Source organism: Hyperolius riggenbachi, chromosome 3, assembly GCF_040937935.1.
Source record: "Hyperolius riggenbachi isolate aHypRig1 chromosome 3, aHypRig1.pri, whole genome shotgun sequence".
NCBI lineage: Eukaryota > Metazoa > Chordata > Amphibia > Anura > Hyperoliidae > Hyperolius > Hyperolius riggenbachi.
The window spans coordinates 144818921-144837083 of record NC_090648.1 but is presented as its reverse complement, the minus strand read 5'-3'; the positions used below and the strand labels follow the sequence as shown (position 1 = coordinate 144837083).

General features: G+C 47.6%; 2 protein-coding genes across 3 annotated transcripts in view; one reads left to right on the top strand and one right to left on the bottom strand.

Moving 5' to 3' along the window:
* Positions 1 to 411: 411 nt before the first annotated feature.
* On the bottom strand, positions 412 to 13342 carry FEM1B (fem-1 homolog B). Of its 2 annotated transcripts, none has more exons than XM_068275047.1 (2): positions 13278 to 13342; positions 412 to 2064 (listed from the first exon to the last, which is right to left on the bottom strand). In XM_068275047.1, exons 1-2 carry the CDS (start codon positions 13331 to 13333, stop codon positions 429 to 431), a joined length of 1692 nt encoding a protein of 563 aa, XP_068131148.1. In that variant the 5' UTR covers positions 13334 to 13342; the 3' UTR covers positions 412 to 428. The 2 variants fall into 2 exon arrangements, with proteins under 2 accessions (XP_068131148.1, XP_068131147.1); XM_068275046.1 differs by lacking the exon at positions 13278 to 13342 and adding an exon at positions 7517 to 7851.
* A 962-nt stretch (positions 13343 to 14304) lies between these two features.
* The window catches only part of CLN6 (CLN6 transmembrane ER protein), a 35214-nt gene continuing 31355 nt past the window's right edge, over positions 14305 to 18163 (top strand). The window contains exon 1 of the mRNA XM_068275045.1: positions 14305 to 14385. Coding sequence (XP_068131146.1) covers positions 14327 to 14385 — 59 coding nt within the window. The 5' untranslated portion in view covers positions 14305 to 14326. The remainder of the gene's footprint in view (positions 14386 to 18163) is intronic.

Below are 18163 nucleotides of genomic sequence, written 5' to 3'. Positions count from 1 at the left end.
CAATAAAGAAATCAGAAAATCAGGTAAGATCAGTAGAGGGGGGAAAAAAACAAAACATAAAATTCATCAACTTAAAAATGTGCAAAGTCACTAAAAGAAATGACATTGGGCATTAAAACCCGTTGTGGGGTCCCCTGTCCTGACAGGATCACCACACTCCTAATTCGGCACCTTATCTCGTGTCTCAGAGACATCTGTTCTATAGCAAGTACAGGCAGTAGCTTACTGCCATAGTGTAGGTCTGTTCCACATGGCTCAACATTGCAGCCCTGTACAGAACAGGAAGAATGTACATTGGAGAAAAATAGATTTAGTGCTGGAGCAGCCCCATGCTTGCCACTAAAGGTAAAAAGGAAATTCAGGAATGGCATAGCCAATCCTGGAGAGATTTACATGCACATAAAACCTGGATTCGCTCCATGGACCATTTAATGAAACTCTACAAATTCCTCAAGTGTTCTTGGAATCTGATTCTGGTATTTAATATTGTGCAATCGCACGGCTCGGGCAGCCAGGCACTTCAGGCTGATCTTCATCTGCGTTTTGAGTAAGATCTCAGCTACACCTGTAGTGCTCCTGTCCAGCGGCGTTTTCTTTTCTTTATTAGTCATATCTGTGTGAGCACCGGCTTCCACCAGGCTGATGATGATTGAATGCAAGGTCAGAAAGTCGCTAATGGGACGGTTGTACTGCACAATCAGGTGGAGCGGAGTGTTACCGGCATTGTCTGTGGCGTTGACATTTGCCCCACAGTCTATGAGCAGCTTGGCTACAGGGGCACTGGGAAAACTACAGACATCATTAGTGTGGAAATCGTCAACAGGAGTGCTGCAATCAACTGCAAGGTGGAGGAGGCTGCAGCCTTCCCGGGTGCGAGGGTTTAAGTGCACCAGACGGTAGATCTGCTTGTTGACGCGAGACTGTTCCTCCTCTGAGCACTGAGTCTTGGTGGAAATGCACACGAGGTAGAGAAAAGTGCAAAGATTGCATTCATGGTTTTCCAGTGCAGAGTGAGCCTCGGGCTCTTGTGGATTTTGAACTCTGGTCATTCCACGTTCAATCTCCAGAACGCTACATCTCAACACACTCTCCACATCTGATGCCTTAACCGGCTCATTTAGATGAATCATCTGTGAGAACACCTGAGCAAACCTTAGCAGGTCTTTGTGAGTATTGCGGTTCCCCTTCTGGCGCAACTGGAGAGCATGCAGCCAAAGCTTAATACACTGCTCAAATTCCATATTATCTGCATATACTGCTCCTCTATAGATTATCGGGTGGGATACATCAATGTTATCGGAGCCTAAAATTCGCTCCCGCACAATCAGCCCCTCCATGTGCAATGCATCTGCGTCATGGCGAATAGCATCCAACTCACGTGGAGTGCTACATTCTGTTCTCATGCCATAGGCTGGAATTGGAGGAAGAACCTCTTTGTGCAGGATATTTTCTGGATCTCTATAACGTTCCAGCATAGCCAGGTACAAGTATTGATAAGTCTTAGTGATATTGTAGTTTTCACGATCATTGGCGAAGGATGCCCCTAAAAGTTCAAGTGCCTCCACCCTGCTTTGGAGATCACATTCAGAGTGTGTAAGAAGCAGCTCCACCACTTCTGCCTTACAACTTTCTGCAGCAACCTTCAAAGGGGTCATCCCGTGTCCATTCTCAACCATGGCTGCTTGCCACCTAATAAGCTCTCGCACAATGTCTAAGTGTCCAGCTTCAGCAGCAAAGTGCAAAGCGGTGGCTCCACAATGGGCCCTGGCATTTGGGTCAGCTCTCTGCTCCAAAAGGTATTTCACTACATCAGTGTGGCCTTTGTAAGCAGCAATCATTAGGCACGTGTTATCATACTTGTTGGCAATATTAATGTTTGCATTATTTTCCACCAGGAATTGAACAATGTCAAGTCTTCCATCAAAACAGGCAGCTCGTAGCGGGGTTGAATTGGTTACAGTTGTATGGTTCACATTGGCTCCATGGCTGACTAGTAGTTTGACAACTTCATAGTGTCCTGCCCCAGCTGCACACCAGAGGGCTGTGGCTCCATCAATGACGTAACTGTAGAAAGCAAAAGAAAAGCAAGTCAATAGTGAGGGTGGGAAAAATTTAAACATTTCAAAATAAAAACAAATGAAAAAGGTCAACCATTTGACTCCAAAAAGTTAATGGATCAATGGGATCCTGGGGGAAAAAAAAAGCCAGATACTTACCTAAGGAAAGGTAAGACTGGGTCCTATAGAGCCTTCCAGCTCCTCTCACGGTCCCCTCGTTGCAGCGCTGGCTCCTCTGTTTGGATCCCCTGCTGGAGGAGGCTTCGGAGGTCTTCAGGTACTGAGCACTCCCAAAGATTGGCGGCTCTGTACCGCGCATGTGTGAGCGAGAAAGAGCATGCTTGCGCAGTACGAAGCCACCAGTCTTTGGATGCACTCTGGTTCCTGAAGACTTCCAAAGCCTCCTTCAGCAACAGAAAGCAGTATTTGACCAATTGGTCGAATACTGCTACATGGCGTGCCAGCGCTGGAACGCGGGGACCGTGAGAGGAGTGGTAAGGCTCTATAGGACCCAGCACCTTCCTTCTCCTTAGGTAAGTATCTGGTTGATTTTTTTTTCCTGGTTCCCAATGACTTTAAGGCAAAAATGTAATTGTGATCCAAACAGCAACAAGAGTCCTGCAAGTCACAGACATGGAGGAGTGTATATTGTGAGGTAATCAGAAAGGGTAGACCACCTTACTATATTATACACTTGAGAGAGACAACAAGCCAGAAATATTTCCTTTTATTCAAAGTAATATACAGTGTGAACCAGTACGTTTTGGGCAAAAGCCCTTTCTCAAGTAAACAGGTTGCTGGTCCACATTATATACCCCTTTGAATAAAAGGACATATTACTAACTTGGTTGAGTCAGTTATTGGTTGTGTTTGTTCAAAAATAATATTGTGCAGTTATCAAGATCTTAGCTACCTGTCCTGAAGCTCAATAGTACACTAGCATCTTGTGATTTTATATCCTGTTTTATGTGTCCCATAAATGTTATCTGTTTTAGCGTCTGCTTGGCACTCAATACAGTTGTCCTTATTCTGCTTAATATTTTGCATCATTTGCAAAGATGACAACATTACTCTGTATTCCATCCACTAGGTCATAGACAAATTGAAAAGGACTGGACCTAGTACTTACCCTTGCAGGACCCCAGTGCTAACAGTTTCCCATAATTGTCCAGTTCTGTATCCACATACACACATTTACCCCTAGTCCTTGCATACTCAGATGCTGCACCAGGCTATTGTGTAGAGCAGAGTCAAAGGCTTTTGCTGGTAAACATTTTGATTGGCCAAAGAAAGGACCATTTTATTACCTTCAGTACAAGGGCCAACAGATTTGGAGTACTCTAAACAATGAAGATAAGCTCTCATACCACATGGAAGTGGTAAAATTAGCCAATCAAAATTGGAGTCCTGGAACCCACTACAAATCGCAAACCGCTATCATTTTAATTAGCGTTTTGTAAGCGATTTAATGAGCGTTTTTCAGCGATTTTGGTAGTGATTTTTAAAAAAGTGTAAGCTTTTTTGCCAGCAATTGTGATAGCCATTTCCAATTAGCAATTTTAATTCGGATTGGTCCTTTCAAAATTATAATAATTTTTTTTTTTTAACGATTTGCAGTCATTTAAAAATAAATAAATAAATAAAATCACACAAAATTGCTCTGTGTAGCAATTCACGAGCGATTTGCCATCGCTTATGTACTTTACATTGAAGCGCATACGCTCCCAAAATGCTGCATGCCTTGCGATTTTGCTAATTGCAATTGCTACTGTGTTGCTACATTTACATTGGCAGAACGTTTAAGGAAATCGCTAGCGATTTAAAGTGATTCCTAAACGCTCAAAAAAAGCGATCTAGTGGCTTCCAGTCCTTAGTCAAGAAAGAAAAACAAACACAGAACATTTATATCGCGCTTTTCTCCTGGCGGACTCAAAGCGGGGAATCAGAACCAGGAAACTATAGACCCAAGCATCACTTCAGTTATGTGTAAACTGAAGATGCCATACAAAACAATATACCATATTTGCCACCGTGTAAGATGCTCTGGAATATTAGAGGGCAAAATATATATATACACACACACACACACACACACACACAGGTATAGTATACCTGGTGCGTCCATGTTCCAGGAGCGTCTTGTAGATGGTCACCCCCAATTGGTATCGTCCTGTGCTGCCTTCTGTCCCCAAGTGTGGGTCCCTGGCTCCTCCTCCTCCCCCCACCCGGAATAATTAGCAGTGTAACCCACTGCTCCCGCAGGCCTCTCCTGTCCTACACTGTTCCTCTAGTCTCAAGTTGTCCCCTCTGTACATCTCACCAATTTCCAGCTACCATCCCACCATCATTCACTCTTCCCATATAACCTTTCTATGCTCCAATTTGACCATCCCCGTCACATTCAGGACTGCGCATTATTATTATTCATATAGCGTTGACATCTTTCATGCATAGTCATGTCACTAACTGTCCCTCAGAGGAGCTCACAATTTAATCCTTATTAATCCCATACGTATCTGTATGTTTTGGGGATGTGGGAGGAAACCCACAAAAACATGGGTGGAACATACAAACTGTAAATGGTGCTGTGGTTGGTGGTCAAACTGGGGACCCAGTGCTGTATCGAAAATTGCTCCGACTCCACAGCCCTGGTTGCAAATGCCTGACATACAAACAAGCCACCAATATGAACAGCCAACCAATCCCATAGTGAGTACATTGTTTCCCGCCGTGGTGAGAGATATTTCAAGGAGTAACTTCATTCCCCCTCCTCCCTCTCCAGCCTAATCTAGAATGCAGGGTAAGATGCAGCAGAAACAGTGCTGCTCTCACCTCCCAGCTGTAATCCAGCACTGTGCATCCTCACCTCACCTCTCCCTCCAGTGCCTGGCATCTCCTGCATGTCATGTGTAATTACAGAAGATGCCAGAACTACAGTGAGCAGAGAGAAGAGTGGCTAGACACACAGCGTTAAACATTCCAGGTGGGAGGCAAGAGCAGCATTGCTTCTGCTGCACTAGAAGCCCCATACACACACACTTTATTAAAGTCAGCCAATAATGACTGCCTCAGCCGAAAACCCGCTTTGTATACAGTAACCCCCAACCTGAAGCGATCCGCCAGGCCAAGAGTCAGCTCGGCGAGGTGATGGATGGGGCATCACAAGACCGATTTAAAGGGAACCTTAACTGGCGAGGAAAAATTAATTCACTTACCTGGGGGCTTTCCCAAGCCTCCTGCAGCCGTCCGGTGCCCGCGCCGGTCCTTCGGTGCCCTCCGGTCTCCCTCCGCCGCTAAGTTTCGTTTTCGGACGACTGCCAGTCGTCCTCGGGCCACTTCCGCATTCCTCGTCGTAAACTGCAGTAAAGCGTGTCCGCATGACGCGTTTGGCGTCATGCACATGACACGTTTGGCGTCATGCAGACGCGCTTTACTGCAGTTTACGACGAGAAATGCGGAAGAGGCCCGAGGACGACTGGCAGTCGTCCGAAAACGAAACTTAGCGGCGGAGGGAGACCGGAGGGCACCGAAGGACCGGCGCGGGCACCGGACGGCTGCAGGAGGCTTGGGAAAGCCCCCAGGTAAGTGAATTAATTTTTCCTCGCCAGTTAAGGTTCCCTTTAAGCATAAAATTGATTGGGAATCGACCTGTGGTGTATGAGCAGACAACAGATCTTTCTCTGATCAGATTTAATCAGAGAGAGATCTGCCCATACACAGTCTGATAGCAAGCCTTCACTAGCTATTAAGGGTTGCACACAAGCTAGACAAAACTTGGGTAAAGGTGGCCATACACTGTTCGATTTGCCATCAGATTCGACCAAAAGATAGATCCCTCTCTGATCGAATCTGATCAGAGAGGGATCGTATGGCCACCTTACTGCAAACAGATTGTGAATCGATTTCAGCCTGAAACCGATCACAATCTGTGGAGCTGCCGCTGCTGCCGCCCCCCCCCCCCCCTCCCTGCATACATTACCTGTTCCGGCCGGCACGAGTCCCCTGGTCCACCGATGACTTCTTCTCCGCCTGGTCCCGGCATCTTCTCTGCATCGACTCCCGGTTGGCATCCGCGTATAACTTTCTGTCACTCCAGTGACAGCGGAAGTTCAAATGGAGTGCCCTCTATTTGTACTTTCGCTGTCACTGCAGTGACACAGGAAGTTATGCCGGATGCGGAGAAGATGCCAGCCGGGAGGTGACAGCGTGGACTCGCGCTGGCGGAGCAGGTAATGTATACCCGCTGTATTGCGTCTGTCATTCGGACGCCGCTATCGACGCACTCCCGACCCACCAGCGACCGAAAAAAATCTTCCGCACGGATGGATCGACGGGAACGATGGATTTCGGACGGAAATCCATCGTTCTGTCAGCGGTGTGCGCGGCGATTTCATGTCTGTTTCGAATGGCCGTATTTCGGCAGGAAAATCGTTAGGTCTATGGGCCCCTTTAAACATCCAATAACAACCCCTTTGCCAAGAATCTAGACTGTGTACAGCGACCTCCAATTGCCTTGGCCAGCAATCAGCTGGGCGGATCAATTTTGCCGATTGCTTTGTTCTCCCCTCTCACTCCGCCCATCATGTCACAACTGTGCCACTCTGTCAGGCAACCACCAACCCCAAACAGAACAAGTTACTAGCCTGCTGGCTAACGACATGTTGGTAAAGTGGTGTCCCTGTAGAGTCTCCCGAGGGATCGGAAACCGGTCCCCACTGGGCAGCATTGATCATACGCATTTACAAACAAAACAAACACAGAACACTTATATCGCGCTTTTCTCCTGGCGGACTCAAAGCGACAGAGCTGCAGCCACTAGGACGCGCTCTATAGGCAGTAGCAGTGTTTAGTTATTTGTAATGCACCCCTTATAACAGCCTTTATCAACCTTTTTACCCTGGGAGGAACCCTGAAAATAACTCCTGCAAACAATTTTTCATCTCGAGGAACCCTGCATTTATTTTGCAGGAGGCATGGTCTTTAAAAGCAGGTGAGGCGGTTTATTGCACAACCCCCTATTATACTGCCACTCATTATACTGTCTCCTTATCCTAGTGCTTTTTTTAATCAATGTGTTCATTATTTTTATTAATGTACTCATTATTCTAAACCCGAATTTACTGCTTCTTTTTGCAGTACCTCCTATTATAATGTGCGCTATTATACTTCCCCCACAATGGTGAAAAATGCCAAGGAACCCCTGCAGAGTACTCAAAGAACCCTGGGGTTCCAGGGAGCCCTGGTTGAGAAAGCCTGCCTTATACTACAGTTTTCAAGCCTCTTCATAACTTTAAATACATTTAATTTCAAGTTTATATTTATAGAAAAATAAAACAATGTATTACAACTTAAAAGTAACGAAACTGCAGAATATTGCACAGGTCTGTTTATATAAGGCAAGGAGATCTGAAGAAGGCTCGTGATCTGTGCGCGGTTATAAAGGTTCCCCCGGCTCTCACCCATCGAAGCGTACGGTTCCGGTCTGCTGAGTGTCCACCCGGTAGTGTTCGAGCAGCAGCCTCACCACCTTGCTGTGGCCGTTCCGGGCAGCGATGATGAGCGGAGTGGAGCGCTGGCCGTTGTGCTGGGTGACAGAGCTGAGCAGGAAGCGGATTTCCGAGTCGCTGAGATTGAGCAGTAGGGCAGCCAGGGTGAGCACCCGGCCCTCCGCTGCCGCCTTGTACACGAACGATGTCAGCCCATCCAGGGGCATCTCGAGGCCACTAAATTTGGGCACCCGTTGGTTCGCTCTCCCTGTCTGCTCTCCCGGAAACATAGCACGTCAGAGGAGTTCCGGTGTCTAGGAACCTGAGAAGGCGGACTGGGGTTATTTACATAATATGAGGGCGGGCACAGAAGGCGTGGCCACATGGCCATGTCGCCCCAGGATGTCCCCTGTCTCCAGCAGCTACTACTTATAATCTTCCCAGCGCCTAGATCCTATACTGAATTCAATTCCGCTGCAGTGTACGGGAGTCACCTGCCCTTATCACTAGTCTCAGCCGGCGGGGTGTCTAGTGGTACATAGCTCCCAACTGTCCCTTTTTCGGAGGGACAGTCCCTTTTTGGGAGCCCTGTCGCTCTTTCACCCTAAATTGTCCCTCTTGCAGGACTTTGTCCCTCTTTCTATGTAAATATATATATTTCTATACTAAAAATTTGTTTGATTGACTCTAAACTTTATTCCCATCCTTTAAATTGATATATTACTAATTTTAAAATGTTACTATGAAGGAAAATGAACCAGGATAGAAAGGACCAATGTGGTATGAATTATAAAACAACATATTTTTCTTATGAAATCTTTATGGTATGCGTGACTAGAGGCGTGGTGAAGGTGTGGTCAGGGGTGTGGCAGGGGCGTGGCTTAAGTGTCCCTTTTTCTCATCTCAAAAAGTTGGGAGGTATGGGTACTACTTTTCTTCTGTGCGAGCCTCGACCTGTCCCTGACTGTCCAGTGACTGGTTGCTAGGCAGTAGTGAGCCTCTGGCTTGTGAAGCCTTTGGCTACCTGAAGCTTTTCTGCTACCTTTAAAGGATCACTCCAGGAAAAAAAAAGTCCTTTACGGGTAGAGCCAGAGAAAAATACTGTTAATCATAATGTATACATCCTATATAATAAAATACAAGTGTCCCTGCATCTGTCCCTGTGTCAGTGCTTTGCGCTACTACGCATGTCAAGCACTGACAGCCGTTGGGACAGGATGCAGGGTGGGCCGGCCGAGCGGGCGGACGGGTGCGCGCTCTGGCTGGCGGCGTGAAGAGACCTAGAGCCCGTTTTTAAACGGGCTTAGGTCAACTAGTTAGTATATACTTTACTACCAGGGTTAATGGACTACGCCAGCGAAAAAGTTAGCAGTTAAAATCTGATAGAATCGACAGGTTTTGAACTAGTCCATCTCTTCACAGAGGATTCTCAGGATTTCCTTTGTTTTCAAAAGCATTTCCTGCATGGCAGATTAAAGAGAACCAGAGACCACGAGAAAAAGATGTCATACATACCTGGGGCTTCCTCCAGCCCCATCAGCCTGGAATGCTCCCGCGCCGCGTTTCTCCGCTTCCTCTGTCCGCCGGTACCGGGTCCCGTCATTTCGGCCAGTCGACGCAAGCGCAGTGCACTCCCTCCGTACTGCGCTGGCGCATGCGTACAGAGCCGGAGGGAGACCCTGTGCATGCGGAAGACTGGTCTCGTCCGGCAGAAGTGACAGGACCTGGTACCGGCAGCATGGGAGTGATCCAGGCTTATGGGGCTGGAGGAAGCCCCAGGTATGTATAACATCTTTTTTCATTTTTTAGAGATCGTTCATCTCTGGTTCCCTTTAACTGACAAATGTAATACAATGTATACATTACCGTATCTATGTCTGGGCACTTTGGTTTCCTCTCATATGTAAAAAAAAAAAACAGATAAGTTAGTTGGCTTTCCCTATATTTGGCCGCAGACTATGATAGGGATATTATTGTGAGCCCCTCTGCGTAACAGTAAAGTGGCGGGCAGCATAGTGGTTAGCGCTCTCGCCTTGCAGCGCTGAGTCCCCGGTTTGCATCCCAGCTGGGGCACTATCTGCAAGAAGTTTGTATGTTCTCCCTGTGACTGCATGGGTTTCCTCTGGGTACTTCGATTTCCTCCCACATCCCCAAAAAACATACAGATATGTTAATTGGCTTCCCCTGAATTGGCCCTAGTCTACGATATCTGCACTACATGATACATACATAGACACATGACTATGGTAGGGATTAGATTGTGAGCCCCTCTGAGGGACAGTTAGTAACAAGACAATATAATCTGTATATCTCTGCAGAAGATGTAAGCGCTATATAAATACTAATAATAATTGTCCACACAACTGGTCAGTGTACCCTTCAAGTCACAGGGAGATCTTGTACCTCAGTCACTGAGTGCTGATTCAACTCTGTACAGCGCTACGGAAGATGTCAGTGCTATATAAATTCTCAATAATAATAAAGTAGCAGTGCTTCTCTCGTCTCTTCCCCCTGGCTTCAGCGATGTGCATCCATCCTCTCCACTCACCTCTTGCTCTACTGCCCAGCATCTCAATCTCCTCATGCTAGGGGTAATCCTCATGCTATGGGTAGCACTGCTATCACTGTACCCTATACTCTGCATGATAGACTGAGTTGGGGGAGCACAGGACAGGGGCATGTGACCATACCCCCCCCCCCCCCCCCCAATCTGGGACAGACCCAGACAAATCCAGACGAGTGGGAGGTATGGTCCCTTCACCTCTGTCTAACACTAATCTGCCTCCCCAGCTGCTCCGCTTAAAAAGTACTTTAGGTCAATGACAGACAGGCTCTGTTTGAATGAGCAGAGTTGGGGGATTCTGGGGTTAAATACATACCCTGTACTGAAGACTTTGGGGTGCAGGAGATGCGTTTCCTCCCCTTCTGCAGTGCGGCTGCGGCCATGTTTCCGGAGATTGACGAAGCCCTTCGGAAACCTCCACCTGGGTGTCCATGGCCCACCCTTAGCTCGGCAGCCACCAATCAGGATGCGGCTGGAGCTTGAGGCAGGTGGCAACCTCGCAGGTGAACATGGCCAGAGCCTCAGCGCCAATTTTGAAAACAAAAACACCAGGGCCTGAGAGGGAGGCGGAGCGATCACCTGCCTGGTGGGAAGACGCCAGGACAGGTAAGCATTCAATACCGCAATACACCCCAATCCTCAATCATTCAGACAGAGCCTGTCATTGCAGTGGCTGGATAGATTAACGGAATGGAAGCAGCGGAACAGAAACGGAGTGAAGCTGGATCTGATCGACCGGTGATCAGATCAGGTTTTCACTGTAACGCAAGTGTGAACCAGGCCTAAATGCTTGAGATGATCTTCCTGGAAACTTGTTATACTGCACCCTAAATGTAGAGATTCTTTACGTCCATTCCTCTTGAAGCTGGGAATGCCGTATATTGGATGCAAACTGCTTGAAATAACCCTTTTGAATAGTTTGATATCTTTTATTTGGGATTGCCTTGGTGGTCTTGTGAAATAATTATTTCAGTTACTGAACTTCTGCTGGAGGTTGTTTCATACAGATGCAAGTCAACTGGCACAGTGCCAACATTTCCAGAGTCTCCTGACAGCTATCCAAGCTGTAGAGAGCCGTGCGATAGCGGTGGGGGCTGAAGAAGAGGACAGTTTTTGCCCATAATAAGTCTATGGGCTGCATGAAAAAAAAACATATATGGCCCCGTTCACACTGCACGCGTTTCCAGCCGCGTTTTGGAAACGCGTGCAGGTGGCCGACACGCACGACATCAGACATTGCATAGAGTGCATTGTCTGATGTTCACACTGCATGCGTTCCGGACCTGTGCGGTCCGGGAACGCATGCTGCATGCATTTTTTGTAAAAACGCATGGCTGTCCCATTCATTTTTCAGTGATGGGATCAGCCACGCAACGCTCACAAACGCGGATGGCATGCGTTCGTACGCGTTGCAGTCCGCACGCGTTCCGCACGCATGGCCATCCGCGTTTGTGATGTGAACGGGGCCTATATGTATCTTACAATGTACGTTTTCTTTCAAAACGCACAACTTGCTGCATATTGCATGTAAAACGCATGATATATATCAGGGGTCAGGAACCTTTTTGGCTGAGAGCCATAAGCGCCAGTTATTTTTAAATGTATTTCCGTGAGAACCATACAATATGTTTCAAACTGGGACAGTGCGCATGCATAGCAGAGGGCTCATGTCCCTTTTGCTATGGTGATATGTATACAGTTGATCCGTTCAACTTCTGCAGTTTTCCTGAGAGCCAGAAAGGAGAAATAGTACCATCTATCAGCTTGTACAATTAGCTAGCTGATTCACTTTGTAGGACAAGATCCCCGCACTTTAGCCCAATAGGCTGCCTGTCAAGTGACAGACAGCCTATTGGGCCAATCAAAGAGCAGGGATCTCATCCTACAAAGTCACTGGACCTGACAGGGTCCAGAGTGGGACAATTGGAGCAGCCGTTCGTTTTGGGGGAAGCGCAAGTAAGTTAGTAGTGCATGCTACAGCAGTAGCGTGCCTACTTTAAAAATTTTACTTGCGACCCAACACTAAGATGCGCTGCTTGAGCAATGTAGCTTAGTGAATCAACCCCTACTGAATGATTTGTCTATAAGCCAGAAGCAACCATCAAAGGAGTGACATCTGGCTCCTGAGCCATAGGAACCCTACCCCTGATATATATGATCAATGAAGACGCAGAGGACTGAGGTTTTTAATAAACAAATATACTGTATATTATTCCATTGAAAGAGCCCGTTCACACTAGGGGTATCTTTCGCCTTTTTTCAAGGGGGGGGGGGGGGGGGGGGAATAGTGCACAAAGGTCTCTATTCATAAAAAAGTTGTGGCGAAAAAACTCCTGGAGGGAAAATACCGCAGCGGTATTTTACACTTCTGGGTGGTCATTCAAAAAAATCTTGCCAGCTGCGATGCAAGTGCGGAGATCTCCCGCTGAAAGCTGTCGGTAAGCTGTCGGAAGGCATGCGGAAACACTTCAGCCGGCAGAGTCCATCCGTGCGCTGCTCTCTCTGGGAGGTCTGTCCCATTCACTTGTATGTAATCCGCAAAATCAGAGGAAGCGGTATTTCCCGTCCACATACCGCTTCCTCTAAACTTTATGAATGGCCATTTTGTTACTTTTTTCTAGATAAATCTAGAAAAACACTGGAGAGGGCGGAAATTTCTCGCTCTGCTGGGGGATTGTAGATTTTCATGCGGGAACAGCTTTTATGAATGCCCACTTTGCTAAATGGACGGGAAAATCCGCTGTTTTGAGTGGAAAACTTGCGGTAAGGTTTTATGAATAGAGCCCAAAAACTTAAAATGTTTGCGCGTTTTTAGGTGTGAATGGGGGCAGATACTGAGAAAGCACAAATGCACCAAAGGTGCGAACTTCAAAAATGCACAATTCAGAAAACTCCTGGTTTTCTGTACTTCCTAGTGTGCTCCTTGCCTATTGCTGGGTGACAGAAATGATCAGGTCACGCTGGAACAGTATGGTAGCCAGGAGATGCCATCCTCCGCATGTATGTGCACAGATATCAGCCCGTCCAGGCAGGGGCATCTCCCTTGTCACAAGACTGGCCACCCGCTGCCCCTCCTCTCCCCGCCTGCTGCTGACTTGCCTGACATCTGCCCAACACAGGTCCCGCAACAGCTGGGAAAGCGGACAGGGATTATTTACATACGGGACGTACCACAACACGTCACTATGACGTCTCCACCTACAGCTTACAGTCAGCCTTCCCGCCATTACTTCGCTGTATAGTATTACTCTGCTGTGTGTACTGGAGCCACGTGACCTCTTCTTCGGTCCAGCCTAGCGGTGGAGTCGCATGACCCCTATTCTGCTATTCTCTAAACCCCGCCCACGGCTGTCCAGCGATTGGTTGCGGGACAGGAGCGAACCTCTCACTTGTGTGTTGGTAGTGAGGCCGGGGATCGGTGCCGGATACTAGAGATGGGAAGTTCGGATCTTTTCAATGATCCGGATGATTCGAATCGGATCATTGAAGAGATCCGGATCTTTGATCCGAATCTCGGATCATTTTACTATCGGAAGCATTCGGGGGTGAAATGAACAGCAGGGCAGGTCTGTGGACAGGAGACGGGGAGGGAGTGGACACACAGAGAAGGGGAGAAGCTGGACAGAGGGCAGGGAGTTGACAGAGAAGGGAGGAGGGACGAGCAGAAATGTTTGCACGTAATACCCACATGCTGCAAATCACATGCTTTACATATATTTCACCTATATGTTCATCTGTACACTTTGAAAGAAAAGGTCGCACAGTGAAAGAAAACATTCCCAGAAGATAAGTGCAGCTGTTTAGTGCTGAGTGCAGGAGGATTATATTGCCTTTCAATCACACTGTCTGCAAAGTTACTGAGCTGTGCTGAGCCAAAAGCTTCCCATGTGTTCACTGTGCAGCACTACAGAACAGCCAGCCTATAATGGGCAGCACATTGCAGCAAGTATGTGTGCTCTACACATATCTGGCAGTGGCACCCATGTCCCCTCTCTCTCATCTACCTGTCTCCCTGCAAGGCTGCCTCCCCTTCAACAGAGCGATCCCTGCTTCCAGGACCCCGCTGCCCGCTGAGAGGGGGCGTGTCGCTCCTGGCCCCGCCCCTTTTGCGATCCGAATCACTCATTTTGATGATTCGGATTATCGACTCATAAAATAGATTCGGATCAAAGATCCGAATCGTTCATGATCCGGACAACACTACCGGATACATCGCAAGGATGATGCAGAGCTCACTACGGCGGCGGCAGCATCAGGCGGCTCCGGGCTCCCCGGCCAGGTACCCCCATACATGTACATGAAGCATCTATAGCATTGTGGCTATGGCATCAACCCCCACCCATCACTGTCTTCCTGATCACACGCATCCACTTTCATGTGCAGAACAGTACTTCTTCATATGTTGCAAATTATCTGCAGTTCCTTTTCATAATGTAGAGATCGAGTTTCTCATGGTCTAGTAATTGTATGCTTATCACATGCAGCCACTGGCTTGTACACAAAGAAACACATCTTTGTTAAAATTGCAATTGCAAGTTTAGGAACTCTTTGCATGCACATTTCTCTCTCTGAAGATCCGATTTCCCTTCTTGCTTAACTTCTTTTTAAAATAATATGACCGAACTTGAACTGGTTGTAATTCTTTTTATATATAGATTTCATTCACTTTGCTCCTGTCATCAGTTTTTAAAATTGTGTGAATTGGCAGCCTTGTAATTGGATTGACTATACGTACAGTTTTGTATATTAGGGCACTTAACCACTCATTTTTCATTTATCAGTTTTGTACCATCCAATGGGTGTTGGTAAATGATGGCAAGTTGAATCAACTTTAAAGATGCTTTGATCACTCAGTGACTGAGGTACAAGATCTCCCTGTGACTTGAAAGGTACACTGACCAGTTGTGTGGACAATTATTATTAGTATTAATATAGCGCTGACATCTTCCGCAGAGCTATACAGATTATATTGTCCTGTCACTTAACTGACCCTCAGAGGGGCTCACAATCTAATCCCTCCCATAGTCAAATGTCCATCATAGTCTAGGGCCAGTTTCGAGGGGAAGCCAATCAACTTATCTGTATGTTTTTGAGATGAGAGAGGAAACCAGCACAGACACGGGAAGAACATACAAACTCCATGCACTTAGTGAGCTGGCTAGTGACCCAGCGCTGCAAGGCGAGAGTGCTAACCACCGTGCTGCTTTATGTAATCACAAAGCAAATACAATACAATTATATTATACTATTATTATTATTGATTTATAAAGCGCCAACATATTCCGTGGCGCTGTACAAAGTAAGAAACAAACATGGGGTACATAATTATACAGACAATGGTGTACACCAATATACAAGATACATAATTAGTGACAAAATACAAATTATAGAATTGGTAATGACAGTGATAAAATGAACACGATGAATAAAATGTATAATGGTTACCAAGACACAAAAGGGGGAGAGAGCCCTGCCCTTGCAAGCTTACAATCTAAAGGGAATGGGGGGGGGGGGGGGGGGGACAGGAGGAGGGGTAGTATGCAGCAAATATATAGAGGCTTTGTGTTTTAGGATACCTAGTAGGAGTGCAATTTGGTCTTAGTACAAAGGGAAGTGGCCTAAGGTAGCGCATATGCTTGTCGGAACAAGTGTGTTTTTAGAGAGCGTTTAAAGGTAACAAAGGTTGGCGAGTGACAGATGTGTTGTGGGAGGGCATTCCAGAGGAGGGGTGAAGCGCGTGCGAAGTCTTGTAAACGTGAATGTGAAGAGTTGATTCTAGAGGAGGACAACAGAAGATCATGTGCCGATCTGAGATTGCGATTGGGTTTGTATCTGGAGATTAGTGAGGATATGTACCGGGGAGAGAGATTGTGGAGAGCTTTGTAGGTTAGGATTAGGAGTTTGAACTGAATCCTCTGGTTAATTTGCAGCCAGTGAAGAGCTTGACAAAGAGGGTCGGCAGAGGAAGATCGAGAAGAAAGATGAATGAGACGAGCAGCTGAGTTCAGTACCGACTGGAGCGGGGCCAGTTTGTTAGACGGTAGTCCACAAAGTAGTACGTTGCAGTAGTCCAGACGAGAAATTATGAGAGCATGTATTAACATACTGGTTCATTCACATCGGTGCACCTTCTTGTAATGATCAAAGTAATTGTGCAAGTATCTCCCTGAGGTTGGCAAGATTTAAAAAGGCAGATGGGCGGGTCTGGGGATGCACATTCACTACAAACTGAATTAACATTGTTTGTTGATCAGGGGCGTAATAATAATAATCCGAACACTTGTATAGTGCTTTACTTCTTTCGTACTTAAACCGCTCTAGAGCTGCAGCCACTGAGACATGCTCAAGAGGCCACCGTGCTGTGTTAGGGAGTCTTGCCTTGAACTCCTAACTGAATAGGTACTGTAACTAAGGGGGGGGGGGGGGGCAGCCCCTGCAACTGCAGGGGGCCCAGAGGTTTGTGTTTTTGTTGGGGGGGCAACTACTAACTTTTCCTTTCTCTGATACTCCAGATCAGGTGTTTTTGTGTCTACACTTGTTATGGGTGTGAAGATCTTGATGGCCACAGTTGTTTTATGAGCCTTGTGAAGGTGGCCATACACTGGTCGATTTGCCATCAGATCGACCAACAGATAGATCCCTCTCTGATCGAATCTGATCAGAGAGGGATCGTATGGCTGCCTTTACTGCAAACAGATTGTGAATCGATTTCAGCATGAAACCGATCACAATCTGTGGAGCTGCCGCCGCCGCCCGCCCACATACATTACCTGTTCCGTCGGCGCGAGTCCCCTGGTCTCCGCTGTCTTCTTCTCTGCGCTCGGCTCCAGCTTCACTGAACTTCCTGTCCGGGGAAGTTTAAACAGTAGAGGGCGCTCTACTGTTTAAACTTCCTGCCGGGACAGGAAGAAGTGAAGCCTGCCGGACTCGGAGCCCAGCAGAGAAGGAGCAGCGGTGACAGTGGGGACACACGCCGGCGGAACAGGTAATGTATTGCCGCTGTATTGCGTTGGTCGTCGGGCATTCGATCGCCGTTATGGACGCACTCCCGACCCGCAGGCGATCGAGCGAAATCTTCCGCACGGACAGGAACGATGGGAACGATCGATTTCAGTCGGAAATCGATCGTTCTGTCGACGTTTGTGCAACGATTTTACAGCAGATTCTATCACAGTGATGGAATCTGCTGTATATCGGCGGGAAAATCATTAGGTGTATAGGCCCCTTAACCTCTTGCCGACCGCGTCACGCCAGTAGGCGTGGCCGCGGCGGCAGCCCCAGGACCGCCTAACGCCAATTGGCGTAAAGTCCTGGGGCTCTGTTTTGCAGGAGATCGCGCACAGGCTGCGCGCGCATCTCCTGCTTGGGGGGCGGAGCTCCGCCCCGCCTTCAGTCTCCGAGCGGCTATTGCCGCTCGGGAGACTGTTAGACGGCGTGATCGGCGTCTATTTACTCTGTGCAGCGCTGCGATCAGCAGCAGCGCTGCACTGGGGACAGCCGTGTGACACGGCTGTCCCCCTGGGGGACAAGAGAGCGATCGGCTCTCATAGGCAGAAGCCTATGACAGCCGATCGCCGTAATTGGCCGGCTGTGGGGAGGGAGGGAGCGAGGGAGGGAAGGGATTTAAAGGAAGAGGGTTTGTTTTTTTTAAAAACAGCAACACAAATATTTATTAAAAAAAAAATAAACATGGGGGGAGCGATCAGACCCCACCAACAGAGAGCTCTGTTGGTGGGGAGAAAAGGGGGGGGGAATCACTCGTGTGCTATGTTGTGCGGCCCTGCAGCTTGGCCTTAAAGCTGCAGTGGCCTTTTAAACTAAAAATTGCCTGGTCACTAGGGGGGTTTAGCCCTGCAGTCCTCAAGAGGTTAAGATGGGTTCCCAGGCTATGAGGGTCACCAAAAAGAGGCAAGGGAGGGGTGGGAACATTGGAGGGGGGCCATCAAAGTTTTGCAGGGGGGGCCCATGATATGTAGATACACCCTATTTATTGATCTATTTAAAGGGACTCCGAGCAGTGCCGGTGGGTATGCCTTTAAGCATACCCACAACTAATT